The sequence below is a fragment of the Tenrec ecaudatus genome, chromosome 18 (assembly GCF_050624435.1).
Source record: "Tenrec ecaudatus isolate mTenEca1 chromosome 18, mTenEca1.hap1, whole genome shotgun sequence".
NCBI lineage: Eukaryota > Metazoa > Chordata > Mammalia > Afrosoricida > Tenrecidae > Tenrec > Tenrec ecaudatus.
The window spans coordinates 13,333,234-13,361,044 of NC_134547.1; the positions used below are offsets into that span (position 1 = coordinate 13,333,234).

Genomic DNA, 27,811 nt, shown 5'->3' on the forward strand with positions numbered 1-27,811 from the left:
GAACGATTTGTGATTGGTGTAACTGACCAAGAAGGAGACTCCGGGACTCATAAAGCAGTCCTGCACATTTCAGAGCCATACAATTAAAAAAGAGAGAGAGACAACCTCATTTTTTTTTAAATAGGCAAAGGATATGAGCAAGCAATTCACAGAAGATAAAATATAAGGCCAATCAATTCATAAAGAGATGTTCCCTCGCCTTAGGAATCAGAGAATTACAAGTTTGAACAGCGTGAGACTATTGCCTTCAGGAAATGACTAATACTAAGCTCATCAGCCAGGTCTCGGCTCAGATGTTCTTTTTGTCTAGAAAGCACCTGCTGACCCCTGGCTGGGCCCCACACTGCCATCTGGGCTCCTTTATCCTTGCCCATTTGGGGGGGCATCACTCTTTGGGGAGCTGCCTGTGTCTCCCACTGGAGCCCCTAGGAAGCTGAGAGCCTTCCTGGGTCACTCGGACCCCTCATAGAAAGTGCTCCGGGGACTACGCGTGGAATACATGAATGAGCGGGGAAACTGAGGCCAAGTCCATGGCAGAGTCAGGATTCAAACCCAAGTCTCTGGAACTCTCGTGAGAGAAGGGACCGAATGTGATCCCCCACCCTCGCGTCTCTACCGGGGAGCCCGGGGGCGCTCAGCCACTGGAACTGGCTCGCCAACCTAACCCTCCAACCACCGCAGTCCTCCAGGACCATAGAGTGCCGAGCAGGGCCGCCCCTTTCCAAGCCCCGCCCCTCCGGGAGCAGTGAAGGCGGGCCCGAGGGCTAGAGGGGCCGGAAGTGCGGTTCTTCTGCGGCCGCGCTAGCCGCTTCGGCGGGGCCACGCCTCGGTTCCCCTCTGGGCCTCTTCCTGCGGCCTCGGGTCCCGGAGGTGAGTCCCTGCGGGCCGCGCTGAGATCGCGAGGGTGGGGAAGGAGGTGGAGGCCCGCGGGAGGGGCGACTGATGGTGGCGGAAGCCAATCGCTGCACAACCGGACCGGACTGGACGCGGGGAGGACATCCAGGTGGGGCGCCCTGGGGTGGGGCTAGCGGGATGGTGAGAAGCCGTGGAATGAATGGAAGGTGGGAGTGGGAGGGGACGGCGGAGTTTAGGGCCTTGGAGGGGCGGGGCGAGTGAGAAGTGACCCCTCTAGGCCCACCCCCACCCCCCAAAAGGGGAGGGCGAGTCGAGGGGTGGGCGGGGCTTTATTGAACCTGCCGCGTTTGGGGTCATTGGAATCCTGGGGTTTGCGGGCTTTGGGGGAATCGCTGAGAGGGAGGTCCCTACTCTGGGGGTGTGAAGGCAGGTGCTGAGGGCCCCATTCTCTCCCGGCCCAGATGGACCCTGGGAAGGACGAGGAAGGGGTGCCACCGGCCCCAGGGCCACCCCAAAGGAAGAAATTCGTCGTACCGCTGGATGAGGATAAAGCCCCTCCTGCCGGGGTAGGATGAAGATTGGGCGGCGGGAGGAGTAGCGGACCGTTTCGGGGGGCGGGGAGCAAGGGGCCCCGAGTGAGTTAGGAAACAATAGGGCCTGGCCGCTTTGGGCAAAACCGTCCTGTGCTCTCTATAGGCCTCAGTTTCCCCATTGGTGAAATGGCAGGGTGGACCTGAGAAAGGACCAAAGCATAGTTAACAACAGGCTGGCAGTCAGTGAGGGGCTCCGGGTTACGTTTCCTGTAGCCAAGCGGGTGGTGCTGCCCACAGTTCAGAAGGCTTGCAAGTGCAAGAGTAAATTCTGCTCCGAATTATCTTTTGGCGAATGGAAGGATCTGGCAACACTGAGGTTCGGCTGCCATCTATAGGCTTTGAAGAGAAAAGGGAAACCGGGCTAAGGAGAGTGGGGAGAGGAGAGAATAAATGAAGGTTAAGGCATGACGGAGTGAGGGGGGGGGGGGGAGCCATGCAGATACCTGGGAGGAGAGGGAGTGGCCAGTGCAAAGGCCCTGAGGTCAGGCGTACCCGACAACCTTGAAAGCCAAAGGGGCTGGAATGGAGGGACCCAGGAGGTAATGATGGGAGGGGAGGACAACGGACAGGCCAGGACGCAGAAGACAGGTCTTTTAGCTCCTCCATTCGGGCAGCGTTGACGCTTTCTCTGAGGCTAGAGGCACGGGAGGCCTCTGAGCAGGGAACAGGACGGGATCCCTTTGGCTGCAGATGAGCAATAGGCTCATGGAGACAGTCAGGTCACATGGTGAGGAGTGGGGAGGTGATGGTGGGGTGCAGGTGGAGAGACGGGGACTGGGGAAACTGAGCTCTCCATCCTTTTATGGCTTGGCCTCTGCATGGTGCCTTGGGAGGCTAGGTGTGCTGACCCTCATGAGTAGGGCAGGGATCCCCCACTCTTTCCTCAGGCACTAAACATACCCCTGCAACGTGTTCCCACAGGCCAAGCTCTTATTCAAATCCACCCGGGGCCTTCCTGCTGTGGAGACCCCAGCCCAGGCTGCCCCTCAGACCTATGCGGAATATGCCATCTCGGGGCCTCCAGGAGGGGCTGCAGCCACCTGCCCCACGGGGCCAGATCCCCCAGCAGGAGAGACCCCCAACCAGGCTCTGAAACCTGGGGCAAAATCTAACAGCATCCTTGTCAGCCCCCGACAGGTGAGGCGGGGATGGAGGAGTGGGCCGTGAGGGATTGGGGCTGGAAACCTTGCGTAAGTGGTCCTGGGGGGCAGGGGAGCCCTGCTGGCCTAGGGGTTATGCGTTGGGTTGCTGACTTCAAGGTCAGCAGCTTGGAAACCACCAGCCGCTCTGCTGGAAAAAGACAGGACTTTGTACTCCTGTCAAGAGTTCCAGCCTGGGAAACCCACAGGGGGCAGTTCTACCCTGTCCTATAGGGTCCCTGTGGGGCGGGATGACTGTGAGTGGAGCTGGGGTGGGGTGTTCCAGGACATCTCAGGATGTAGAGGCTCTGGAGGTGAGGGGGAAGGAGGGAGTGGTGGGTGAATTGCTCTGCCCTCCTCCCCTCTCCCAGAGGGGCAACCCCGTGCTGAAGTTTATCCGCAACGTGCCCTGGGAATTCGGTGAGGTTCTTGCCGACTATGTGCTGGGCCAGAGCACCTGTGCCCTCTTCCTCAGGTGAGCTGCCCCGCCCTCCTGGGAAAGACCCCTTGCCAGGCTGGGTGGTGGTGGGGCAGAACAGGGCACCCCTATTCCAGGCTCCTTGCTAGTTCCCCCAGGGGGGGGGGTGAGGCTTCAGCCTGGAGGTGGGTCCGAGGGAGGGGGCAGGTGGGGTGGTCGATCCTGGGTCTGAGGGAGGAGGGGCTGATGACTTATGTCCCAGACATCCCAGGCCTGGCTCCCATAGACCCATGATTTCCTGGACAAGTCCTCCAGCCCCATGAGCCCTTCTCCAGCCAGGGCCAGGACCCTGGTGGGCAAGTAAACTTCTCACTTCCTGTCCTCTGGTGGGAGCCAGAAGCTGCTGGGCGGAGCTGACCTCTAGTTAGCCTAATGGAGGAGCCACTCCACCCCCAGCCTGAGCCCTCTTCAGACCAAGGCTAGAAGACCTGCTCCCTAAACCAGCCTGTGGGACCCCCCCCCCTTGCTTCATGTTCTCGGAAGACCCCAGATCCCGGGTTCCATGTGACGCCCAAGTCTCTTCAGCACCTCAGTGAAGCACCCAGGGGTTCTACCTCAGGGAGGCGGGAAGGGCCACATGCCCTGGTTCACACCACCTGCTGTGTCCTTTCCTTCCAGAGGGCTTAGGTCATCTCTGCCCACCTCTATGCTTGTGGCTGTGGGGTGGTAGTGGTGGGTGGACCTGAGCTTGCTGGCCTCTATGCAGGGTGAAGGGCTTCTGGGGTCTTGGGGAGACTGACACCCCCCTCCCCACTGGCTGCTTCCCCTGCCCTGTCCCCGGCAGCCTACGTTACCACAACCTCCACCCAGACTACATCCACGAGCGGCTGCAGAGCCTGGGGAAGAACTTCGCCCTGCGGGTCCTGCTGGTCCAGGTGGATGTGGTGAGTGGGGCCTCACTCTTCCCAGCTGGGCCATGGAGGGTTTGGGGTTTGCAGGTAGCAAAAGGGTGTGTGTGTGTGGTGGTGGTGGGGACACAGTGTTGTTTGTGAGCTCTGACTCAGAGATGCACGAACATGACAAAACACTGGCCGGTCGCCAGTGGTGGGGGGGGGGGGAGAGGAGGGAGGGGGGAACCCCTGCTCCCTCTGCCCTTTGCATAGGCTGTTCCCTGCAGGGCATTCCCCTCCGTCCAGCTCTGATGTCCCCTCCTGCCTAAGGCTGGCTCACTCACACCCCCTGCTGGCCCAGCCTCAAAGCATTGCTGTCTGGCCCTGGGTCTGTCTGCACACTGGACTGAGAGTCCGCGGGCCAGGGCTGGGTCAAGGTCTGTGTCCTCCTGATGCCCAGCCCCAGCTGAGCACCCAGGAGGGGCTCCGGGAGTGTGCACTGAGTGGTGCTGGGTGTCTTAAGTGCCTTGTCTTCAGAGTGGACCGCCATTCCTTGATCGCTTTCCGATCTCTTTCTTTTTCCAGAAAGACCCTCAGCAGGCCCTCAAGGAGCTGGCGAAGATGTGCATCCTAGCCGACTGTACGCTGATTCTTGCCTGGAGGTAAGATGGAACCGCACCTGCCCCTGTTCAGGGTCTGTCACCCATCACTTCTCCTCCTCCTGGGTGAACCCGGGCCAGACATAGCCTCTCTGGGCTTCAAACCTCATTTGTAAAACCAGAACATTCCCTCAAGTCAATTCCAACTCATAGAGACCCGACAGGACAGGGTAGAACTTCCCCTGCGGGTTTCCAAGACTGTGAGTCTTTCCACGAGTAGAAAGCCCCATCTTTCTGCCGTGGGAGTGGCTGGTGGTTTCGAACTGCTGACCTTGAGGTTAGCAGCCCCGATGGGCAACCCACTACACCACCAGAGCCCCTCCTCATCTGCAAAGTGGGCTGACAATAGCTTTCTAACAGACTCGCAGACATGAGTGGCACAACGGGTTAAGAACTCAGCTGTGAACAGAGGTTGGCCCCTTGCATCCCCCCCCCCCCCAAGGTTGCGCAGAAGACTTGGTAAACTACTTCTGGGAGGTCACAGCTGTGGACGACCCTGCCTGGCAGTTTCTCTGTGACACACCTGGAGCAAGTCACCACGAGTCAGGATCCACTCAGTGACAACGACGATGACTGTTTTTTGTTTTAAAAGCTTTCTTGTGAGGGTACAGGCACCAAGACAGGTGATGTCGACCAAACCCTCAGATCCAGGCAAGGCAGCTGACGACTTAGATCTAAACCCGGCTGACTACTGGCCCCAAGTCTACGTTCTGGGCTGGCTTTCCATTTGGAAAAGAAGGCATCCCTCCCTCCCACCGTAGAAGCAGAATTCAACTCCCGAGAAAGGACCACTTTAAGTGTCAAAAGAGATAATGTACCATTAAAAAAAACCCCAAAACGTGATAAGGAATCTTTGGAAGATTTCCTCCTAACCACAGGGGCAGGACATCTTCCAGGGCACGGCACAAAACCCCAGGGGCCCTAAAGGATGACTGAATTGAAAAAAAAATTTTTTGGAGAGGGGGGCAAACTTCTGGATGAGAAAAAGAGATAGGGAAAGTAAAGTCAAAAGACTGAGCAATGGAGGCCCAAGAGGTAAAATGCCTTGCATGGTGTCACCCAGAAGTGAGCTCTGGTGGCGCAGTGACTAAGTGCTCAGCTGCCAACTGAAAGGCTGGTGGTTCGAACCCAGCAGCAGGGAAAACAATAATGGCCATCCACTCTCAGTGATTAAAAAAAAAAACAAACAAGCTGGCTGAGGTGAAGACTGCAGGGCATTTGGGGCAGGCATCTTTGAGTTGTCTATGCTACACTTGGAACATTTAGCTAGCACCCCTATTAGATGGGTACCCAAAATGGATTGCAAAGGTGACACCCTCCCCTTCCTCCCCTCAGCCCAGAGGAGGCTGGGCGCTACCTGGAGACCTACAAGGCCTATGAGCAGAAGCCGGCAGACCTGCTGAAGGAGAAACTGGAGCAGGATTTTGTCTCCAGGGTGAGGCCTTCTCCGCTGATCTGGGGCGTGTTCTTCCATCCCCGAGGCTTCTCCTCCCTCCCTGTAATCCCCAGCCCCACACCCACTCCAACCAGAGGGCTTGTAGGATGTGCCCGCCTGACCTTGCCCTCCCCTGCTCTGAACCTTTCTATGGCTCTCAGGTACCACTAGCATAAGCCTGAGCTCCCTGTGACGTTCTGCCTAATGGGAGTCCCCGGAAGCTCAAACAGTGAAGCACTGGGCTGCTGAGATGGGGGTGGGGTGGACCTAGAGGGCCCTAGGAAGAAAGGCCTGGCCACCTGCTTCAGAAAGATCAAGGCCTTGAGAACCCTTTCGGGCGGGTCTGCCCTGTACACCCGGGGTGACCACCCTTCCATACTCAGCTTACTCCCTTGGGCACGTGCCCTTCCTGCTCCCTGCAGGAGCCCAGCTCTCTCCATAGCTCTGATGCCCCAGCCCTGCCCACGGTGCATGCCTTGGTTTCCAGTGGCCCTCAGGGACTTAATTGTTGAGGGAGCTGGTAGATCTGGGGTCATGGTGACAGCCATGGGGAGAGGGGTGTGTACTTTGGGTCTGTGGGGGGCAGGCTGAGGACCCAGCGGGGCATTAGCCCTGTCTCCAGGGGGCCTGTCTCATCCCTACCTGGCCCCTGTGTCTTTCCACCAGGTGACGGAATGCCTGACAACTGTAAAGTCGGTCAATAAGACAGACAGCCAGACCCTCCTGGCCACCTTTGGGGTAAGGAGTGGTGTCCCCTTTATCCCCCCTCCCCCTGCCCGTGCAGCCTTCCCTCGCCAGATCAGCTGGGGCAGGGGAGGGGTTGGTACTCACCCCTCTGAACTGCCCCCACCCGCTTCTGCCTTCAGTCTCTGGAGCAGCTCATTGCTGCATCCCGGGAAGATCTGGCCTTGTGCCCCGGCCTGGGGCCCCAGAAGGTGAGCATGCTGTGGATTGGCTTGAGGGTGGGGTGAAAGGGGACCCCAACGACATGCGATGCTGGACCCCAAAGTTCCGGGGGGCAATCTAAGGTCCTGGCCCAGCCTCACACAGCCAGTCAGGGATAAGCGCCCCACCCCCAAGCCTGGGAGGAAAGAACGGCACAAGGCACAAGCTCCCCCTGTCCGTCTGCATCATCCGAGCGCTCCTTTAATGACTGCCTTCTCTCCCTTCTTGTGCCCGCCAGGCCCGCAGGCTGTTCGATGTCTTACACGAGCCCTTCCTGAAAGTGCCCTGATGTCCCCAGCTGTCCTAATAAAGCATTTCCACGCTCCAGGCTCCGGCTGGTGTGGGGGCTGGGGAGGGGGCGTGTCCCCTGATGGGCCGTGGGCCATTTTCAGATGGTCGGGAGCGGGCATTTCTTCCGCCTCTTTCCCTGTAGGCCTGTGGCTGCTGCTTCCGGCTCCAAGTTCAGCCACAGCCCTGGCTGCCCACCCTCCTGGTCCTTTGCGGAGGCCCAGGCCTCCAGCAGCTGGGGCTCTGTCCCCTCCCCTGGGGCCTCAGTCACTTCAGCCTCTGGCCTTCCCACCACACAGCCTCGTTCTTTCTTCCTCTTCTTGGTGGCTGATCCCAGCTCAGGGTCTCCTGCCGACGTGGGCTCCAGCGCCCCGTCTGCCTCTGCCATCACCTTTTGCCTCTTCTCTTTCTTCTTCTTTCTGGTGGGCTCAGCTGGAAGTTCCGTGCCCCCTGGGGATTCCACCGGGGGCTCTGCGTCCCCTGGCAGCTCCATAGGCCTCTCCTGGTGGGCTGCCTGCGCCCTTCCGGGGCTCCCCTCTGGCTCCTCCAGTCCTTTGTGGTGCTTTTCTTTCTTCTTCTTCTTCTTGGTGGAGGGCAGTGGAATGGGTTCCTCCTGAGGTTCTACCTTCACCTGCGATGGATACTCGACGGTTACTCCTTCCACGGGCTCCATCCTTTCGGGAACCCTCTTTGGCCTCTTCCTCTTGGTGGGGGACCCAACCATCTCCTCCCCAGGCTCGGCTTTAACCCCAAGTTCCAGCTCCACCATCCCTGCTTCTGCCCCTGGCACCTCTAATTCTTGGCCGGCTGACTCTGCCCCTTTTGACTTCTTCTTCTTCTTGGCGGTGGGGGGGAAGGGTGTCTCCAGGCTCTCCAGTATCTCAGACGCAGTCTCTGTTGCCAGCGGCTGCATCACCTCCGGTTCTTCCGGCTGCTGCTGTTTCTTCTTCTTTTTCTTCTCCACACCCATCTCCGGGGACCCCAAAGCTGCGTCCACCTCCAGTGTCCCGTGCCCATTTGCTGCCTCCTGTGGGACCACCGAGGCCCCAGCCATCAGCTTCTTCTTTTTCTTCTTCCCGGAGGTCCCTGTCTTCAGGGTGCAGGCTGACCCAGGTCCTGTGACTGGGGGGCTGCCTCCAAAGGCACAGAACCGAGGCCTCAGGCCTGGGGGGACCTGGGGCGGGGGACTGGTTGGAATGGGCTGCAGAGGTGTCCGGGACAGGGATGCTTGGAGACCTTCAAAGATCCTTAGGCTGCCCTGGGGGACAGGGGCACAGGTCAGTCCACCCGCAGCCTCAGTTGAGGGGGCCAGCAGGGTGGCTTCTTCAGCCCCTGGACCACTGCTGCTAAGGACTCGGAAGCGCTGCCGTTTGCCTGCCAATTTGCTTCCCTTCACCATCTGGGAGCCAGCGAGAGGCACCAGCCTCCCGTTGAGGCTGAAAGAGGCAGAGAGTAGAGGCGGAGTCAGCTCATTGGGAGGGGCAGGATGCAAAAAAACCCTGCAGCATCCCCAGGCCCAGAAGAGCAACAACCCTGAGCCCCGCCCCCATCAGCCTCGGAGTGAGACCTGCCCGTGCCCCGGGGACCTCTCACCTGTCCGGAGCGAAGTCTGCAGGGGCACGAATGAACCACACCTCCGTGTCCGGGCCCTTCAGCGCCTCCAGGGAGAAACGAGAGTGCTCTGAGGCTGGGGGCATCGCGACAAAGTTGGGGGGACAAGAGAACCGCGCTGCACCTGCAGGCGAAGAGGAAATGGTGGTCTGTTGGCACTTTCCTGCCCATGTGATCCTTGAAGCCAGCGGTTCTCAAGCTGTGGGTCGCGACCCACCTGGAGGGGTTGTTGAACGACCCTTTCACAGGGGTCACCCGATTCATAACAGTAGCAACATCACAGTTATGAAGTAGCAAGAAAGATAATTTTGTGGTGGGGGGGAGTTACAACATGAGGGACGCGCGGCATCAGGAAGGTTGAGAACCACTGCTAAGCCAAGGTTGCTCTCGGTCTACTGGCCTCAACTCAGTGCCCGAGATCCGTGTCACCCCACTGGTGACACCCAGGGCGCCCCTTATCTTCACCGATCCAGCCCCCAGGGGCGTCCTTTTCACCCCACTACAGGCACCCTCTCCACCCGTCCAGTCTCCGGAAGTGGCTTCTCCCGGGCCAAACCCTCCCAGCCAGATGGCCTCTCTCTGCCCGCCCGCCTTCTACGGCCGCTCAGCTAGTCCCGCAGCCACCTACCGCCAGACGGTGCGTCCGCCACGCCGGGCTCCATGCCGCACGAAAACCCCGGGCCCAGCCCGCAGAGCACGGCTGCAAACCACGTGGAGCAGAAGGGGTGGAGCTTAGCCGGGCGCGCCCTCGTGCGCAGGCTCGTGGGGGGAGTCCCTCTGAGTCTGTTCGTTCTCTGGATAATTTGCGGGGTGGGAATCCCACTTACACACAATTAGACAAGTGGCCGTAAGATCGACGGTCGAAAATCAGCTCCCGGAAGCGGCTGGATCGCTTCTCAACCGCAGTTCGAGCCCCCCTCCCCGCAGGTCTCTCCCCACCGACCCTCACACATGAGCTGGCCCGATGCCGCCTTTAAAGGGGCAGTTACACTGATGGGCCTTAACTCCTAGGGGACCAGCCGACGGATGGGTCTGGATTCTTCAAGACGGGGAGAGTCGTCTTGGCGCTGCGCTTGGCTTCCAGTGTCGCAATCCCTGCTGGGGAGCCAGCGATGCCTCCGAAGTTCAAAACTTGAGTGGGAGAGGTGGGAAAGAGAAAAGGTATGAGGCTCGCCAGGGAGGGGCGGGGCACCAAAGCTCTGGGAGCGGGAATCGCTAGGGGGCGGGGCTGCCGCCCGGGGGCGGAGCCTCCGGACCCAAGACCTGGGAACAGGGGGGCGGGGCGCTTGAAGGGCGGGGCCAGCGCATCAAACGACGTCGGTAACGGCCTGGGAGGCTTTCGTCCGCATCCTGGGGACTTTCCCCCTAAAGGTGTAGGCACCCTGAGCCCCTCCCGCTCCCAGTTCTGGGGCCCGTGTAAACAGTGCCACGTGGAGACGGGCATGGAGGAGGCGCCCAGACCTCTTCCCACGGGACCGCGCTGCGGGCGGCAGGCGAAGCTGCGAGACGGTGGCTAGACAGGGTGACCCGACTGCATTCCTAGCCGGTGTGTCAGCGCCGCTCCCCGCCCCCACTGGGCCGGATCCTACTTTTTAATTGCGGCGCCCCTTACCCGGCTTCCCGGGACGGGAGCGGCTTTCCTGGAGGGTTAGGAGGGTCAGGGGAAGGGCTAGCGCTCCCTCCACCCGAGATCTCAGATTTCTGTGCGTGGGCGAGACGCCTGGGCGCTACTGCGGCGGGCTATCGAACTACAACTCCCAGAGGGCCTGTGGCTGGCGCGAGCTGCCGTCCGCAGCGCTTGCTGCTGGGGATTGTAGTCCCAGCTCCCCCACGCTGGGCGCTGTTGCTGGGCAACCCAACCCGCCCTTATTTTCCTATCCACGGGGAAATTGAGACCCAGGGACCCAAGGGAATATTGATTTAGCGAGGCCCTTTTCTCACCTTAGTGGTGGCGCACAAGTGGGCTTCCCTCAGCCCCCAGCTGTCCACCCCTTGGGTGGTGTCCCAACCTGCACTGTCTCTGTGCCTGGCTGGGGTCGGGCAGGGGCTGGGGAGACGGCTCTTGCAGCCACAGAGAAGCAGGGTTCTGTACTGTTCCCACGTCTTCCTGGCTAAGTCGCCCTCTGGGGTCTCACTTTCCCTGTCTGTGAAGTGGACTTCAGCTGAATCCATCCGGGAATGACTCCGTCCTCGACCTGTCCCCCCGGGACTACAAGTCCCAAGGTGCTCGAGGTGACCCCGGCTTCCCCTCCCCTCCCGGACCCGCCTCCCTCCAGCCCGAGTCACGTCGTCTAACCTGTTCTCGGTGCCGTCCCGCCCCGTCCCGCCCCGTCCTCCGTCCTCCGCTCCCGTAACCAGAGCCGGAGCCGGAGGAGACCCGTGGCTGCCAGAATCTGCCCCGGATCCGTGAGTTCCGCTCTTCTGGGGTCCAGCGGCCCGGGAAAAGCAGACGCTCGGGTCCCAGGGAGGACTGGGAAGGGACTGGGACTCCGCATCCCGGGGCGGAATTGGGAACACGCAGATACCTGGGTCCCTGGGAGGCGTGAACTTGGACGCCAAGTTTCCTGGGCGGAAGGAAAGGGGACTCGGATGTCTGCTTTTTCTTAATGTTGGGCTGCGTCGCCTTGGTCCCGGGGACACGTTGGAGCTGGGACTGGGGAATCCCAAGAACGGGGTGGTGGCGGCGGGGAGGGGAAGAGTTCGCTCGGAAATCTGAGCCCTGGGGCAGAATTGGGGTCTTGGATTCCTGAGCCGTGGGAGAATTTGGGGTCCCTGGGACTGTGGGATGGGCAGCTAGCCCTGCCCTCTCTCCTCGGTTGAGCCTTCAGGTCTCGGGTCAGAATTAGGAGGGGGATGGGAATGTGGGACCAGGGTGCCTGAAATGCAGTGGAGCAAGGATCCGGGGTCCCTCTCAATGGTTGTGTCCTAGAGCTCCCCCCATTTCCAGGCCCCAGGGATGGGCGCAGGGGGCCAAGGCAGCTCTCCACCCTCCTCTGTCGCTGCCCGAACCCCAATATGTCATTAACCGGGGCGTCAGACCTGCCTAACCAGAGGTGGGACTTCTGCCCCAAGGCGCCCCCTGGTGGAGGTGGGGGGCCTCGGATTGTCCCTGAGGGATAGAAGAGATCTGGGGTTTGCAAGTGGTGGTGGGGGTGCGGACCCCAGAGAAAGCTTCAGAACCTGGAGTTGGCTTCTGGGAGGCTTGTCTGTGTTACACATTTACACAGAGCAGAAGGGGTGAACTGCGGCTTAGAGCAGTCCTACAGGTAGGAGAGTTGGGGCGGGGGTGGGGTGAGTAGGATTTGGTATCCCACCTCTCTGGTGGACAGGACCCCCATCCACTCTCACCAGATTTTCAGACTAACTTTATTTACTTTGCTGGGGTGAGAAATGTCACCCACGCCCCCCTCTGCCTGACCCTGGGGTTGTGTGGGAGATAAGGAAAGGGTAGAGAGCTAATTCTGGAGCTGTCTGTTTGTCCTTGAGACTGGGGGAGGGCAACCCCTCCCCACCTACTTCTATCTTCCTCCTCTGCCCACCCCACGTCTGTGTCCTGTAGGGGATTAAACAAGCGCATGGGGGAGGCAGGGGTGCTAAGGTAAAAACAGCACACACTTCCTAGTGGCTGGGCTTGAAGGGCACTTGGTGATAGTCTGAGATGAAATTAAAAATCATAACCGTGTCTGCCAAGCCAGGGCCTGCCAGCCTGTGGGCTGGCACCAGTCTCCAGTGAGGCAGACAAGATGGTCCCCTTCACCCAGAGGCTTCTCAGGCAACCGCCCTACACTCTCACCAAATTGGTTTTGCCCATTCCCAGGTCCTGACTCCTCTCACCACCGTGGTGGGGAAACTGAGGCCAGGGAGCAGGCACAGCCCACACCCATGGCTTCCGTTCCCCATGTGTTTGAACTCTTCCAGGGTTCCACCTGTCCTTGTCCCTGAATCACGCACTGGCTAGAACGCAGGAATGGACAGCAGGGATGAAGGGTGTGGAGATCCCAGGGCTCCTGGGATGGAGACTTGGTGGGGGTGGGGGAGGGTCGGGGTGAAGAAGCAGACCTTTTAAAATCCCAGAAAAAGTTGCAAAAGGCTCTTTGAGGGGGCGGCAAGAAGAGAGAGGGGGTTCTTGAGCCCACCTGTGCGGGCTCCTGTATTAGTGCCACGAGCAAGGCAGGCAGGCAAGCAATTAACAATAGTAGACGTCTGACCGTTGCTTTAGTGATACAGCGGGTTAAGCACTGGGCTGCTTCCCCAAAATTCCGAGGGTGTGATCCACCAGCCCCTCCAAATCGGCTTCCGGAGAGGCTTACAGCCCGGGGCACCCTAAGGGGCAGCTCTGCTCTGCACTACAGCGTCACCATGAGTCAGAAGCCATTGGTCAGCCGGCAACTTGGGGTTTGCTTTTGTTCTGTGTGAGGTCCTTGTGTTCCTGCCTCCGACTCCCCTTAGCCCAGTGCCAAACTCAGGCACGCACCCTTGGAGGTGAACGAGTAACTCTCCCAAATGAGACACAGGAAAAGGTAGACCAAGGCACAGAGAGCCGGCGGGCGGGGCGGACTTGATTGGGGCCAGCCGACCCCAGCCGGGCTTTGGGACTCTCTGTTCCCAACCCCACCTGGTGCCCTACCCAGTCCCTCCAGGCTCTAACTCCTTCAAGAACCTCGGGAACTTTAACCCCAGAAGACCCCGCGGGAGCGCGGCAGAAACTGGGAGGGCAGAAGGCAGGCTGGGAGGAGGCCGTGATCGGAGAGGAACTCAGAGGAGGGGACCTGGAATTGGAGGGGAGCCCGGGGGTAGGCGGCCTGGGAGTGGAAGGCTGGGGAGGCACTGGCGAGCAGAGGCGCGGCCCGCGCCGCCCCCGCCGCGGGAGGCGCCGCACCTGCCCGGGCCCGCCTCGCATTCCCAGGGCCTGAGCTCAGGCGCCGGCCGCCCTCCCACCGGCCGGCGGGGGTCGGGCCAGGACCGACGGGGGTGGACCCGCCAGCCCTTTGGCGAGCATGAGCTCCCGGAATGGCCCCACGCCCAGGGCTGGCATTTCCTTGGAGCCAGAGGATGTCAGCCCGGACTGGAGAACTCCCCCAGAGGGCCACTGGCTGCTGGAATGTGGACAGACAGTGTGTCTCTCTGAGACACTGAAAGCCACGAGCTTAGAACTTTGCTTCCTGCCCACGTCCACTTTCTGAGAAGACAGTCCTCAGCGCTCTGAGCTCCCCTCCCCTGCCTGCACCTTCTGACTCTCAAAAGCCCCTTGAGGTGGGCTGTGATGCATGGCCATCTTACAGATTAGGAAACTGAGGCACGCCGATTACGCCTCATGCTAGGGTCAGATCACCATCTGAGCAGATTTGAGCCCTTCAAGTTTGGCTCCATTGCTGTGCTGACCTCCCTGGGGGACAGAGGATCCCTTGGGAAAATAGAAGGAGGTGGAGAAAGACTTAGGACTCTGGAATATTCAATGCAAGGGTGTTCTAGAGTGTTCTAAAAGCTAGAATCTGGGCAACAGCTTTCTAACGATAGAACCCCAGGCGGAGGACTTTAGCCCCCTAAGAACCGTAATTAGGTAATTAGGAACCCCCTGGTTGCTAAAGGAGCCCAGGAGGGATTATGCATTGAGCTGCTAACCACAAGGTCCATGGTTCAAACGCACCCGTACCTCCAAGGGGGAAAAGATGAGACTGTCTACTCCTGTAAAGATTTTAAACCCCAGAAACCCCAAGAGGCAGTCCTACTTTGCCCTGTAGGGTTTGCTATGACCTAAACGTTGGTGGTTCAAACTCACTCAACTGCACCACAGAAGAAAGGACTGGCCATCTGCTTCCCTTCCTTAAAGATGACAGCCCAGAAAACCCTAAAACAGCGGTTCTCAACCTGTGGGTCTCGACCCCTTTGGAAGTCGAATGACCCTTTCACAGGGGTAGCCCGATTGATAACAGTAGCAAAACGACAGGAAATAGCAATGAAAATAAGTTTCTGGTTGGGGGTCACCACCACATGAGGAACTGTATAAAAGGGTCCCGCCATTAGGAAGGTTGAGAACCGCTGCCCTAAAGGAACGGCTGGCTGTGCCCTGTCACATGTTTGCTGAGTCAGGTTGTTTTGGCTGTTGTTGTTTTTTTAGAACTTTAATTACAGCCTCGTGGTTCTGACCATTCCAGAAGGAAGGCCTCTCTGAACCCAAAGGCCCCTGGTTTCCCCCTTCCATTCACTGTCAGGGGAAACTGAGGCTCAAGGGTCACACTGTCCCAACACCCCCAGAGAAGCTGCCAGCCCCAACAAGTCCTATTCCTGAGGCTTCCCAGACAGAGGCCTAGGTTGGCATGCCCCAACCCGCCCTGCTGCCCACGCCGGCATCACCTAGGCTAATGGGTCGGTGCAGGGGAAGGTGGCAGGACCGGTGGGTGTGGCAGCTAGAATGGAGATGGCACTGGCCTGACCGGTTCCTGCTGGCCTGGACCACTCCCTCTGGGTCAGTGACCACAGCGCCCCATCCGCCCAGGGCACTCCCTGCCCGTCCTGCCTGTCACTACTTTAGGACAAATGAGGCCTTCCCTGGGCAGGGATGGAGGGGACAGGAAGCTGAGCGATCCCAGCACCCTAAGACCACCCTGGCCCAGTGGAGATGACCCCACATAATAAGATCTGAGTGTCAAGCCCCAGTACTGTGGACTAACTACTGCATGACTGCACACCTAAGCTTCACCTTCTGCCCAGCTAAGGTGGTGGGGGAGGCCCCCCCGGGAGCCGCAAATGGCTTACAAGCGTGGCTAGCCAGGGAGTTGGCAGTTCAAGTCTTCCCAGAAGTGCCTTGGAAGAAATGCCTGACGATCTGATTCCCCCCAAAACCAACCACCGATGACCCAATGGGAGTTTGGTAGGACTGATATCTAGGGGGTTGCCCTGCATTGAGATGGGTTTGACAGCAACTCTTTTGACTGTTGGTTGAAGTACCGGGTGCAGAGGCCGTAGCTTGGTTCTGCAAGGCAGTTCACCTCCAGGGAGTGATAGTGGTTTCTATCATGGACAACCCCAAGCACAAGGCACAGGTCCTGACACATAGTAGGCGGCATCGGCATTTATTTATTTATTTTAATATCTCCAGCATCAAGCCCAGTGTCTAGCCCAGACTAGGCAGCCAATCCATTGATAACTCTTATTCAGAAACTCGATCAAGTCGTCTTGGGTCTGAACTGGCTCGATGGCCGTGAATGGGGCTATTAGTACATCCTGGTCTCACCATACGGGACGCTGCTAGCTAACCCAAAGGTTTGGGGGTTCAAACCCACCCGGTTGTTCCTTTGGAGAAAGACTTGGGTATCTGCTCCTACAAAGATTGAAAGACAAAACCGAAAGCTCGCTGTCACCCAGGGGGCTCCATCTCTCAGCAGACGGCTCCTGTCGGTTTCCAAGGCAGAAAGTCGCAGCGACTGTTGGGTTTGAACTGCTGACATTGTGGTAAGCAGCTCAAGGTATATAATCCACTGCTGTCCCCCAGGGCTCCTCCAATGAAGTTGAGAGTCTAGAAACCGCCCCTCCCCCCTGTGGGGCAGTTCTACTGAGTCATGTGGAATCCCTATGAATCGAAATCAGCCCAAAGCAGATTTAACTAAAGGGTTCAGCTACAGGTCACTGATGAAAGCGTGATACCAAGTCTTGGTGGAGCTGAGATCAAGAGATGGACCCAGAGAACCCAGTAGAGAGGGTGACATGGTTGAGCCTTTAAGAAGCTCTTGGGTCGCCTGGGTGGCATGTCAACTGGGCATTGAACGAGCCGGAAGCAGAGGGACACGCTGGTACCAGTGGAAGGCATAGGAGAGTCAAGACGCTGGTCCCCACCGTCCCTACAAATCCCACTTCTCTCGTTGCAGGTTCCTTGTGGGCAGGGTCTGGAGGGGCGGGGTCTGAGGAGGCTCCTCCCCCACAGGCATTTCCACCCGCCTGCCAGTCCCCTTCTCCTGCTGGCACTATGGACAGCGAGGCATTCCAGGCTGCCCGGGACCTTCTGGACCTGAATTTCCAGTGTGAGCTGGGCTCAGTGGCAGGGCCTGCTGGGGGGCGGGTGGGGGGCTTGGGGACAAGCCTTGCCAAGAGGCTCCGCCCTTACCTTCCCTGCCTCTCAGCGCTGGCCATGAAGCACATGGACTTGAAGCAGATGGAGCTGGACACAGCCGCGGCCAAGGTAGACGAACTGACCAAACAGCTGGAGTCATTATGGTCAGATACACCGGCACCTCCCAGCTCCCAGGCTGGAGCCCCCTCTAGGGTGAGCCTTTTTATCTTAGTCCCCGCCCTGACCCACAAAACCAGCTCCTTTCCACACTCTTGGCTAGAGGCCTGGATTTCAAACAAGGCTGCTACAGAGGGTTGTGCAGGAGGTAGACTTTTGGGAGACACTTGGGAGGGACCGCAGGAGCGCAGAAGCAAAGGGTCCTTTCTCTAGGCTGCACAAAGGCCTGAAGGCTCTGGTCCCATGACCCCTCACCTGGGCTCTCTCCAGCTGGGCTCGGAGGCCCTTAGGCTGACCTTTGGATGACCTTTTTAGCCCCTCTCCTTGCTGCCCTCGCAAGAGCCCTAGTGGTGTAGGGTTAGGCGCTGAGCTGCTAGCCCCGAGGTCAGCAATTCAAAACCACCTGCTGCTCTGTGGGAGAAAGACGAGGCTTTCTACTTCTGCGAAGCGCTAGTCTTGGAAACCCACAGGGGCAGTTCTACCCTGTCCTACAAGGTCCCTGTGGAGTCGGAATTGACTCGATGGCAGTGAGTGAGACTGACCCCTCCAAGGAAGCCCCGGTGGCGTAGTGGCTTATGCAGTGGGCTACTAACCACGAGGTCAGCAGCTTGAAGTCACCGGCCACTCCGCAGGAGAGAGAAGCAGCTTTCTATTCCCGTCAAGAGTTACCCCCTACAAGGGCAGTTCTACCCTTTCCTGTGTGAGTCTGAATCGATTCCATAGTGAATTTGGTTTGGCCGACCCATCGACTAACATCAACCGCTGGCTGGCCTTCCTTCCTACAGCTGACCCGATACAGCTCCAGCCCGGTTCCCGAGCCCTTTGGCAGTCGCGGGTCCCCCCGGAAGGCGCCCACCGACAGCACGGACACCCTTTTTGGACGCTCCGAGAGCGCCCCGGTCCTGCACCCCTACAGCCAGCTGTCTCCCAAGGGTCGCCCTTCGTCACCACGCACCCCGCTCTACCTGCAGCCAGACGCCTACAGCAACCTGGACCGTGCGCCCTCGCCACGGCCGCGTGCCTTCGAGGGGGCAGGCAGCTCCCTGGGACGCGCGCCCTCCCCGCGGCCCGGGCCGGGCCCACTGCGCCAGCCCGGGCCCCCCACGCCCTTTGACTTCCTGGGCCGCGCCGGCTCCCCGCGAGGCAGCTCTCTGGTCGAGGGGTCCCAAGCCTTCTTTCCCGATCGCGGGCCCTCGCCGCGCCCCCAGCCCGCTGCCTACGAAGTGCCAGGGGCCTTCGGGGGTCCCCTGCTGGGCGCCGGGGGCAGCGCCTTCACCCCACCTCTGCGAGCCCAAGGTGAGGCGGGGCGGGGCCCCTGGAAAGCTCCAGCCGGGTGGGGTCCCAGGGCCCGCCCACCGCCCGCGCCAAACTCAGACCTCGCCCCTCCCCAGACGACCTGACGCTGCGCAGGCGGCCCCCCAAGGCCTGGAACGAGTCCGACCTGGACGTGGCGTACGAGAAAAAGTCTTCACAGACGGCCAGTTATGAACGTGCGTGCAGAGAAACCAGTGGGAAAGGGGCGGGAAGGGAGACGCCCCGCCAGACTCTAAGGACACTCTACCCCCCTCCCGCCTCCAGGCCTGGATGTCTTCCCAAGGCCCGCCTCACCTGGCTTGCAGCTGTTGCCCTGGAGAGAAAGCAGTCTGGATGGGCTTGGGCCCACCGGCAAGGTGAGGCATGGAAGTCTTGGGCCAGTCTCCCCATCCTGCCTGCTCCCCAGTTTCCGGGATGCCCTCCCACCTCCGGACCTTCTTCCTTGCCCCGCCTCCTCCTCTCCCTATTTGGACCCACTGCCTCCCCTCCCTCATCCTTCCCTGGCTCCTGTCTTTCCCCCCCATCTGAGTCCCTTCCCGTTTCCCTCTCTTTCTCTCTCAGGACAATCTCACCAGCGCCACCCTGCCCCGCAATTACAAAGTGTCCCTTCTGGCCAATGACAGGCGGTCCGATGTTGGCAGCTTCCGCCGCTCCCTGGGCTCTGCAGGCCCTGCAGGCACCTTGCCCCGCAACTGGCAGCCTGTCAACCGTATCCCAATGCCCCCTCCCAGCCCCCAGCCCCGCAGTGCCCCCCGCCAGCGCCCCATCCCCCTCAGCATGATATTCAAGCTGCAGAACGCCTTCTGGGAGCATGGGGCCAGCCGGGCCATGCTTCCTGGCTCCCCCATGTTCACCCGGGCATCCCCGCCTAAGTTGCCCCCCCAACCCTTGCCGCCCCTCCAACCCCAAATGCACCTCCAGCCCCATCCACAGCCCCAGCCCCAACTGCCGCCCCAGCCCCAGCCCCAGCCCCCACCCCAGTCTCAGGCCCAGCCCCAGCCCCAGCCCCAAGTCCCTGCCCTTCAAATCCCTCAACAGACATGGCCTACTGTGAGCGAAGGTGAGTCATCAATTGGGGCCCCAAAAGACTAGGTGAGGGAGAAAATGGAGGGGGGCACCAGACCAACTTGGGAGTCAACATCTTTGGCAGGTACTGACCCTGTGGACAGATTTGTGCCTGGAGCTTGGAAAACCACTTTGGTGTGGGCTACTGTGGTGATTAAGTTTGGACTGGCTGGTGCCACGCTGTGTGACCTTAGGCAAGTCACTTGACCTCTCTGAACCCGGAGCCACACTTTCTTTCCGTGTTTAAGCAGCAAGGAGGAGTAATGATAGAGCCCGCGAGATTGGGATAGAGGATTTAATCGAAGCCTTTCCAATAGGTGCCTAGGAAGTCCTTAATAGGCAGCTTGTGGGTTACAATGTATCCTTTTGGTGTAAGATCAGTGGAGAGTCACAAGTACAGGACCCAGAGTTGAGTAGAATGTGTTTGAGCCCCTCTCTGCCACCGAACTGCCGTGTGACGCGGGCACAACCTTTTAACCTCTCTGGGCCTTGTTTCAATGTCTCATCTCTGAAAAGCGAAGGACCACCGCTGCCTTCTGAGAGCGTGGGGGCCGTGGGGTCAATGAGATCATGTAAGGAGAGCAACTGTTAGTAGTGATGATATTTATTTTATGGGTGATGCAGGCAGTAGCAGTACACTCCGAGGCCAATACTAATAACCACAGTAATGCAATTTATTCCTCCTAGCCCTGGTGGCTTGGTGAGTTAAGCGTTGGGCTGCTACCCTTGAAGCTAGAGAGATTCGAACCCTTTGTGGGAGAAAAGTGAAAATTTTCTGCTACCATGAAGATTTATAGCCTCAGAAACCCCCAAGGGCAGCTCGGCGCAGACCTAGAGGGTGGCTATGAGTCAGAATGGACTCCAATGGCAGTCAGTTTAGTTTGTGTAGCTGCCACCTGAAAGGTTGGTAGTTCAAATCCACCAGCTGCTCCTCGGAAGACAGATGAGGCTTTCGACACCTCAGACACCTCGTGGGGCAGTTCTACCCTGTCCTCGTGTAGAGTCACTCCATGAGTCGGAATCCACTCAGGTTGCTCTGGTGTTGAACTGGCGTGGCATCTCATTAGAAGTCAGACTAGTACCCAGACCTCCTTGCTAGTAATAGGGGTAATGTTGTTAAATACCATTGAGTGACTCTCGACTCCTGGTGGCCCGGCGTACAGCAGAAGGAAGCGCCATCCGGCGCTGCAGCACCCTCGCAGTCACTGCTGTGTGTGGGCCCATGGTAGCAGCCATGTGTCCATCCATCACCTCGAGGGTCTTCTTTTTCCCTGGCCTTCTACTGTAGCAAGCATGGCGTCCCTCTCCAGGGCCCGGACCCTTCTGATAACATGTCCAACCGATGAGACCCAAGTCTCACCATACAGAAGCATTCTGCCTGTACGTCTTCCAAGACAGCCGTTTCTGTGCTTCTGGCAGTCCGTGGTCTCTGTGGGTTTCTGACACCAGCATTCAGGCATCAGTGCATCTTCAGCCATCCTTAATCAGTGTTCCGTGTCCACACGCCTAGGAGGCAGCTGAACACACTGTGGCTTGGGGCCGGACCCACCTCAGTCCCAGTAATATTATTAGGAACAACTACATTCTTCCTGCTTTGGATGCATCTCTGGGAAGGGGACAGGAGCGACGGCAGAGTGCCAGGATCCCAGGCCCAGCAGGGTTTTCCCTAGAATCTTAAAAAAAACCCAAGTCTTGTCACAACCCAAGTTCAGCTTCCGGCTGTGTGGCTTTGGCTAAGTGACTTGCCCTCTCTGAGATGCCGTCTTCCTTTCCAGAGTACAGTGACAATAGCCATGGCCAGCTCACATGGTTGTGGGAAACATTTAATAAGATGCATGGGTGGGAAGTGCTGTAATTTTGTATCCTCAGTTCAGAAAAGTGTAGCCCAGAGAGGGTAGGGAACTTCTCTGTGGTCACAAAGCCAAGTAGGCCCTGCATGCTAGCCCTGGAAGTTGGGGGGCGGGGGAGTCTTGGCAGGGTGGTGGGGTTCACCTTTGATGGGCCTCTTGTTCCTGCTAGGTCCCCCCAAGCCCCCTTCAGAGCCAGAGCCAGAGCCGGAGCTGGAGGGGCTGCTAGCCCCAGTGCTGGAGGCCGGCGATGCCGAGGAAGGTGCCCTGACTCGGCCCCTCAGCCCCACGAGGTTGCATCCGGCACTGCCGCCAGAGGCACAGTCGGTGCCCGAGCTGGAGGAGGTGGCCCGGGTGCTGGCAGAGATCCCACGACCCCTCAAGCGCAGGGGGTCCATGGAACAGAGCCCCGCCGTGGCCCTGCCCCCCACCCACAAGAAGCAGTACCAGCAGATCATCAGCCGGCTCTTCCATCGGCATGGGCCAGGGCAGGGGGCGCCAGAGCCTGAGCTGTCGGCCATCACTGAGGGATCCGAGGCCAGGCCAGGGCCCCCGGCCCCTGCCCTCCCAACTCCTATCCCACCCCCGGCTCCAGTCCCGAGCAACCCACCGGAGCAGCCCCAGAACCTGGTAAGTCCTCTGGGAAGACGCTGTCAATAGCGGTTCCTGTACAGATCCAAGGGCTGTAACAGAGGTCCTCACAACGAGATGGAAGGTTTCTGATGGCGCACATGGGTGGCACCCCACTAGCACCCTCAAAGTTGGAACCCATCCGGTAGTGGCCCAGAAGGAAGGCCAGGGAATCTGTTCTCTTAAAGACTACAACTAAGAAAAACCCAATGGAGGTCTTATCTTCTACTCTGTGACACATGGGGTCACCAGGAGTCAGTATGGACTCACCAGCCATGGGACTTGTGTGTGTTGTTTAAAGAGAAACGTGTTTCTCTTCCAAGGAGGTAGCAGTTAGTTAGCAGTTAGTTAATGCAGGAGTTAGCAGTCTGGGGCTGGTCGATGGAATCGGGGCTCAAGCTCTGTCTACTTAAGGTTCTGCCATTCCTGGGGGAAGGGAGGTGAGGGAGGGCGGGGGAGTGTTACCTTGCTCTCCTGGCCCATGAAGGCTGCCGCCCAAGGCTGCATTCCAGCCAGGTAGAAGGAAGGAAGAGGAGGAAGTCGTCCTGTTTTCAGGCACAAGGTGGAAACTGCACACATCACTTCTGCCTCCGAGCCACTGGCCAGGAGTGTGGTTGCGAAGGAAGCTGGCATTGCTGTTTGTAATCTTTGTGTGTCTGCGTTCACATGGGCAGGTGGGCACGGAAAGGGCATCCACCTGGAAGCCTACTCTGTTCCTTGTCTCTACTATCCTGCCCCCTTTCAGGAAACTCAGTCTCACAACCCGGACATGACTAAATCTCTGATTTCTTCTGGACATGCTAGAATGGTGGCAGTCACCGTCTTTTTCTTTGGCGGGGGGCGGGGGGGAGGACATATTTGCTTGTCTCCCTCTCTAGATCTGCTCTCTTCTCTGTCTCTCCTCTCCACCTCCCGCTTTCCTCACCCCTGTGGCTAAAATAGACCCACTCGGTCTAGACCCAGAAGAACCTCTCAGTTCAGACCCAAGCCATCTTCTGACTCCAATCTGAGCCATTCCTGTTTAAGGTGCCCAAGGGCCAGACTCTGGTCCCTGGGGCCATGGTGTCATGGGAAATACAGCAGCTGCAAAGAGGTCTTCCTGGATTCCACACCCCCTAGTGCAGGGGTTCCCAACCTTCCTAATGCTGCGACCCTTTCAGACAGTTCCTCATGTGGTGGTGACCCCCCAACCATAACATTTATTTTCTTTGCTACTTCATAACTGTCATTTTGCTACTGTTATGAATCAGGTGAGCGCTATAAAAGTATTGTTTGCCCTTCCCCCCCAAATGGGTTGCCACCCACAGGTTGAGAACCGCTGATAGAGCCCCAAGTCTACCCCGCCCCCATATGCTCATTCCATCTCTGTCTCGTCTGTCGCTCTCTGTCTAGTCTGTCGCTCTCTGTCTCCTCCCCTCTCTGCTCCTGTCTGTCTGTCTCTAGACATCCCTGGGTGATTGGAATCCCAGCCCCACCCTTGTCTAGCCAGTCCCCAGGGCGCCTGTAGACTAACCAGCCCCCTCAAGTCTCTGACCTCGGTCCCCACTCCCACCCGCAGGAGGTGCGCTCGCTGCTGCGGAAGGCGGGTTCCCCTCGCAAGACCCGTCGCGCGCGCCTCAACCCGCTGGTGCTGCTGTTGGACGCAGCGCTGACCGGGGAGCTGGACGTGGTGCAGCAGGCGGTGAAGGAGGTGAGTGGGGCTGGTGGGTGGCGCGTGGGGGTGGCCACTGGGGGACCCCAGCAAGACTAAGCCCCTACCCCTTCTTCCCCACCCATCCATCCATCCCTTGCAGATGAACGATCCAAGCCAGCCCAATGAGGAGGGCATCACGGCCCTGCACAATGCCATCTGCGGTGCCAATTACACCATTGTGGACTTCCTCATCGCCACGGGTGCCAACGTCAACTCCCCGGACAGCCACGGCTGGTGAGCCCCGTCCCGCCGGGACCGGGGCCAGGTGGGGCGGTGCTGTGGGGCTGGGGCCCCTTGCTCACTGCGGACCCCCCTCCCCCCCATATCCAGGACCCCGCTGCACTGCGCAGCCTCATGCAACGACACTGCCATCTGCACGGCGCTCGTGCAGCACGGCGCGGCCATCTTCGCCACCACGCTCAGCGACGGCGCCACCGCCATCGAGAAATGTGATCCTTACCGCGAGGGCTACGCGGACTGTGCCACCTATCTGGCAGGTGCGAGGCAGGGTGAGGGTGTTGGCGGGGCGGGGAGAGGGGGGAATGGCGACAGGAGGACTTGGGGACAGCTTGGGGGAAGCGCACCAGCCTCCCACCTGCGCTGACGGGTGGACTTGGGTCTTCTCTTAACCAACCACGTCGTGACACGTATCAGGTGATGCGGGCTCAAATGGAGTCACTTGTGGGGGCTGTACCATGCTCCCAGGGGTGTTAAGTTCCCTTAAAGTATTCCATCTGTGGGACACAGGACTCAGCAGGTGGGCTCTGTTATTTGTGCAAGACAATACAGACCAAGCAGTGACTGCCTCCGGTGAGCTCACTTGGCTTGGTGGGGGGTGGGGGTGGGGGGGATCATGGGGACTGTACCAGGTATCTCTAGGGGCCAATGACAAAGAGGCGGGGCTGCTGAGCCACCTGGTCCTTAAGGGGACAGCAAGGCAGGCTCTACCTGGGCCCATTCCACCCTCTGTGTGCCTCGGCTGAGGATGGAGAGTTACAGGAAGCTGGAGGAAGTCAGGCTGTAGCCGTAACAGGTGGGATGCAAAAACTCGAAACTGCAAGCCACCAAGTGGATGCTGACTTCATTGCAACCCCTATTGGACAGGGTAGAACTGCCCCCAGGGATTTCCAAGACTTGCTGACTTTATTAGAAATGTATAACCTTATTCTTTTTTTATTTATTTATTTATTTATTTATTTATTTATTTATTTATTTATTTATTTTTTGTTTTTTTTGTTTTTTTTTTTAATTTATTTATTTTTAACCTTATTCTTTAGAGGGTGATTTGCACTTTCTGCTCTTTTATAGATTTTTTAAAAATCTTTTTTATTAGGGGCTCATACAACTCTTACCACAATCTATACATGTATCAATGTGTAAAGCACATTTGTACATTCATTGCCCTCATCATTCTCAAAACATTTGTTTTCCACTTAAACCCCTGGCATCAGATCCTCATTTTTCCCCTCCTTGCCGCCTCCCCCCCCTCATGAATTCTTAATAATTTATAAATTATTATTTTCTCATTATCTTACACTGTCCGACGTCCCCCTACACCCTCTTTTCTGCTGTCCAGACGTGTCACTTTATGGGAGTGGAAAGCCCTGTCTTTGTCCCAGGAGCTGGGGCCGTGGTTTCAAACTGCCGACCTTGTGGCTCGCAGCCCAATGAGTAACCACTGTGCCACCAAGGCTCCAGGGTTAGACATGTGGGCGGTCAGCCAGGAGTGGCTGCGTGACAGTCAGCTGTCACCCCTGGCAGAAAGTGAGCATGAGACCCAGGGCTGTGGGGGCAGATACGGAGAGGAGGGTGGTGCTATCCTCAAGGGGGGGAAGGCAGAACCTTCAGGGAGGGGGTCCCTGGGGGCTGTGGCACAGGTAGGCGGAGCTCTGAGATTTAGCCTCTTAGGGTCACGCTGTTACCTTCAAGGTCAGCAGTCCAAAACCGCCAGCTCCTCTGAGGGTGCTATAGGGTCACTGTGAGACCGAGTCAGCTCGATGGCAGCGAGGGGCTCACACCGCCTTGGCCTTGCCCTGTGAGAGGGTGGAGACTGGATCATGCTCCTGGAAGGGCCCATGGACTGAACCATTTCAGGAGGGCAGCCTGGTGGACTGTACCATCCTGAAAGGGTTGTTGGTGATTGTACTGTTTAAGTGTTTGTGTGTGTGGTTTGGGATGTACTAATTGGAGAAGGGGCAGATGGGACAATAAATGGGAGGGAAAAAATGGGTGGGCTTTACTCTGAGAAAGGGAGGTACTGGGAAAGGGGATAGGGGGGGATTTAACTACAAGAGATGAACTGGCCCTACCTGAAGGCTTGGTGGCCCACCTTCATGCACCCATGTGTTGTCACCTCGTAGTGACTTCCAGTTCTGGCCTCTGAGCCAGCTGGCTCCCCAGACGGAGCCCACACAAGTTTTCAGGTGATGCACCCCTCCGTCCAGGGCAGGCCCGAGGCCCAGGGCCTGTCCCTCTCACTCGCATGTTCCCTGGCCCTGCGGGTGCCTGGCTCTCAGGATCCGGCTTCTTTCAGACGTGGAGCAGAGCATGGGGCTGATGTACAACGGGCTGGTGTACGCCCTCTGGGACTACAGCGCCGAGTTCGGCGACGAGCTGTCCTTCCGAGAGGGCGAGTCGGTGACCGTGTTGCGGAGGGATGGGCCGGAAGAGACCGACTGGTGGTGGGCCTCGCTGCACGGCCAGGAGGGCTACGTGCCCCGGAACTACTTTGGGGTGAGCCCAGAAGTAGTATAAGTGGGGGGTTGGCATGTTTGGGGATTAGGACAACCCCATGGGGAAAATGGGGTGATTCGGGAGGGCTGATTTTTGATTGTGGGGAGACTAGCAAAGGCCCATTAGAGTCCACATGGGGGTAGTGGTAAGAGGGAGTCCGTTACAGTTAGGGGGGACGCAAGGACGAGCCCCCCTCAAAGACTGATGCACTGGCATGGGTGTGTGCATGTATTCGTAGGCTAGATGACCAGTACTAGTTACCGGTTACTTAATAGGTTAGTACCCAAATATTCTGATGACCCCCCCAATCCGGTTGGGGAGGTCAGAAAAGAATTGCGCTTTAGCGGGAAGGACAGTGACGGGCTTGTGGTTTCCAGCCTCAATGGCGATTGAAGACTCGCATCCCATCGCTTTGCGCAGGATGTAAAACCAACCAAGCGTTCTTGAAATGAAGGTTGAAATGAGGAAGCGTCTACTAGAGGTGGGGGCAGGGGCGGGGTGCCCAGAGGTCAGGAAGAGTCTGTTTTCCAGGGTAGAGCCCTTTGATGTGTGAAGAGGCAGAAAGGGGACAGAGGGGACAGCCTGGGCCCTGGAATGCTGGCAAAGATTCCATTTAGTCAGTGACTTTGCTTGGAGGTGTTGGGGACTGGGGGTTCCCCCCCCCCAAGCGATTTGGGAAATGCTGAGCAAGTCCGTGCAGTAGGAATGGCAGCAGGGGTATGGTGGGAGACAACCCACGTGTCTAAATCGGGGCGAATGGCAGTGGAATTTGGGGAGCCCATTTAAACGGGGGCCTGGGCTGGCTGTGGGCGCACCTGGCCTCCATCTGAATGTCCGGCTCCTGCAGCTCTTCCCCAGGGTGAAGTCTCCGAGGAATAAGGTCTAGCAGAAGAGAAGTACATCTCTCCACCGGACGCGAGAGGAAGCTGCCTTGCTGCGCCCCCTCTTCGCCCATCTCTTGTTCCCTTACTGCCGCATCTCTGCCCCCCCCCCAGCACAGCAGGAGGGCGCAGGTCGCACCACCAGTTCTCTGCTTGCCTGGAAGCCCCAGGGAGATACCAGGAGCCTCAGCTTTAAATTTAGGAACCTGCCTTAGCCTGCGGAGGCCGGGGGTGGGGCTGGGAATTACTGGAGGGGCGCCCTCTGCCCCCGCTTGCCACATCAGGTCCCCGTCCAAAGCGCCTCCCACTCCTCCTGCCACTGCTTCTGAAAGCCAGCCTCCACCCCACAGTCCCAGCCGAGCCTGGGACCAGTCACTGCCACTCCATTTGCCTGGGAGTCACCTCCAACCCCGGTCTCTCCCAGCACCCCGGGGGACCACCGGCCCCTCCCAGGGACTTTTGCCTCCACTCTTCCCCCAGTTAAGTGCCTTCACACAGTTCTGGTTTGATGGTTACACCAAAAATGGGGGCGTTTTTCTTTATAAATAAAGGTAGTTTGCACAGAAATTGACTTGTTTCTCATGGACACGT

The 27,811-nt window shown here is 58.5% G+C and overlaps 3 protein-coding genes across 5 annotated transcripts; 2 read left to right on the top strand and 1 right to left on the bottom strand.

The window, feature by feature from the left end:
- Window positions 1-720: 720 nt before the first annotated feature.
- Window positions 721-7,261, top strand: ERCC1 (ERCC excision repair 1, endonuclease non-catalytic subunit). 2 transcript variants are annotated; one of them, XM_075537895.1, is made up of 10 exons: window positions 721-870; window positions 1,317-1,421; window positions 2,370-2,585; window positions 2,959-3,062; window positions 3,850-3,949; window positions 4,481-4,557; window positions 5,890-5,989; window positions 6,656-6,727; window positions 6,856-6,924; window positions 7,173-7,261. In XM_075537895.1, the coding sequence occupies exons 2-10, from the start codon at window positions 1,317-1,319 to the stop codon at window positions 7,221-7,223; spliced, it is 894 nt and encodes a 297-aa protein (XP_075394010.1). In that variant the 5' UTR covers window positions 721-870; the 3' UTR covers window positions 7,224-7,261. The 2 variants fall into 2 exon arrangements, with proteins under 2 accessions (XP_075394010.1, XP_075394009.1); XM_075537894.1 differs by having other exon boundaries at window positions 863-1,003.
- POLR1G (RNA polymerase I subunit G) lies at window positions 5,120-10,551 on the bottom strand. Its single transcript, XM_075537893.1, has 4 exons — window positions 10,446-10,551; window positions 9,462-9,964; window positions 8,816-8,957; window positions 5,120-8,658 (listed from the first exon to the last, which is right to left on the bottom strand). Exons 2-4 carry the CDS (start codon window positions 9,493-9,495, stop codon window positions 7,323-7,325), a joined length of 1,512 nt encoding a protein of 503 aa, XP_075394008.1. The 5' UTR covers window positions 9,496-9,964; window positions 10,446-10,551; the 3' UTR covers window positions 5,120-7,322.
- PPP1R13L (protein phosphatase 1 regulatory subunit 13 like) lies at window positions 9,704-27,787 on the top strand. Of its 2 annotated transcripts, none has more exons than XM_075537891.1 (13): window positions 9,704-9,994; window positions 16,699-16,851; window positions 16,951-17,093; window positions 17,843-18,353; window positions 18,449-18,547; window positions 18,636-18,727; window positions 18,933-19,431; window positions 21,456-21,913; window positions 23,472-23,603; window positions 23,707-23,840; window positions 23,937-24,103; window positions 26,140-26,339; window positions 27,187-27,787. In XM_075537891.1, the coding sequence occupies exons 2-13, from the start codon at window positions 16,797-16,799 to the stop codon at window positions 27,223-27,225; spliced, it is 2,529 nt and encodes an 842-aa protein (XP_075394006.1). In that variant the 5' UTR covers window positions 9,704-9,994; window positions 16,699-16,796; the 3' UTR covers window positions 27,226-27,787. The 2 variants fall into 2 exon arrangements, with proteins under 2 accessions (XP_075394006.1, XP_075394005.1); XM_075537890.1 differs by lacking the exon at window positions 9,704-9,994 and adding an exon at window positions 11,086-11,239.
- Window positions 27,788-27,811: the final 24 nt, after the last annotated feature.

Excerpts from the sequence above, each read along its gene's own strand:
- ERCC1 (XM_075537895.1), top strand. The coding sequence starts at position 1,317 with ATGGACCCTGGGAAGGACGAGGAAGGGGTGCCACCGGCCCCAGGGCCA. Across the intron at positions 1,422-2,369 it reads ATAAAGCCCCTCCTGCCGGG|GCCAAGCTCTTATTCAAATC; the intron begins GTAGGATGAAGA and ends GTGTTCCCACAG. Across the intron at positions 3,950-4,480 it reads TGCTGGTCCAGGTGGATGTG|AAAGACCCTCAGCAGGCCCT; the intron begins GTGAGTGGGGCC and ends TTCTTTTTCCAG.
- POLR1G (XM_075537893.1), bottom strand. The coding sequence starts at position 9,495 with ATGGAGCCCGGCGTGGCGGACGCACCGTCTGGCG. Across the intron at positions 8,958-9,461 it reads GGCGGACGCACCGTCTGGCG|GTGCAGCGCGGTTCTCTTGT; the intron begins GTAGGTGGCTGC and ends CTTCGCCTGCAG. Across the intron at positions 8,659-8,815 it reads GCAGACTTCGCTCCGGACAG|CCTCAACGGGAGGCTGGTGC; the intron begins GTGAGAGGTCCC and ends TGCCTCTTTCAG.
- PPP1R13L (XM_075537891.1), top strand. The coding sequence starts at position 16,797 with ATGGACAGCGAGGCATTCCAGGCTGCCCGGGACCTTCTGGACCTGAAT. Across the intron at positions 17,094-17,842 it reads AGGCTGGAGCCCCCTCTAGG|CTGACCCGATACAGCTCCAG; the intron begins GTGAGCCTTTTT and ends TCCTTCCTACAG. Across the intron at positions 18,728-18,932 it reads GGCTTGGGCCCACCGGCAAG|GACAATCTCACCAGCGCCAC; the intron begins GTGAGGCATGGA and ends TTTCTCTCTCAG.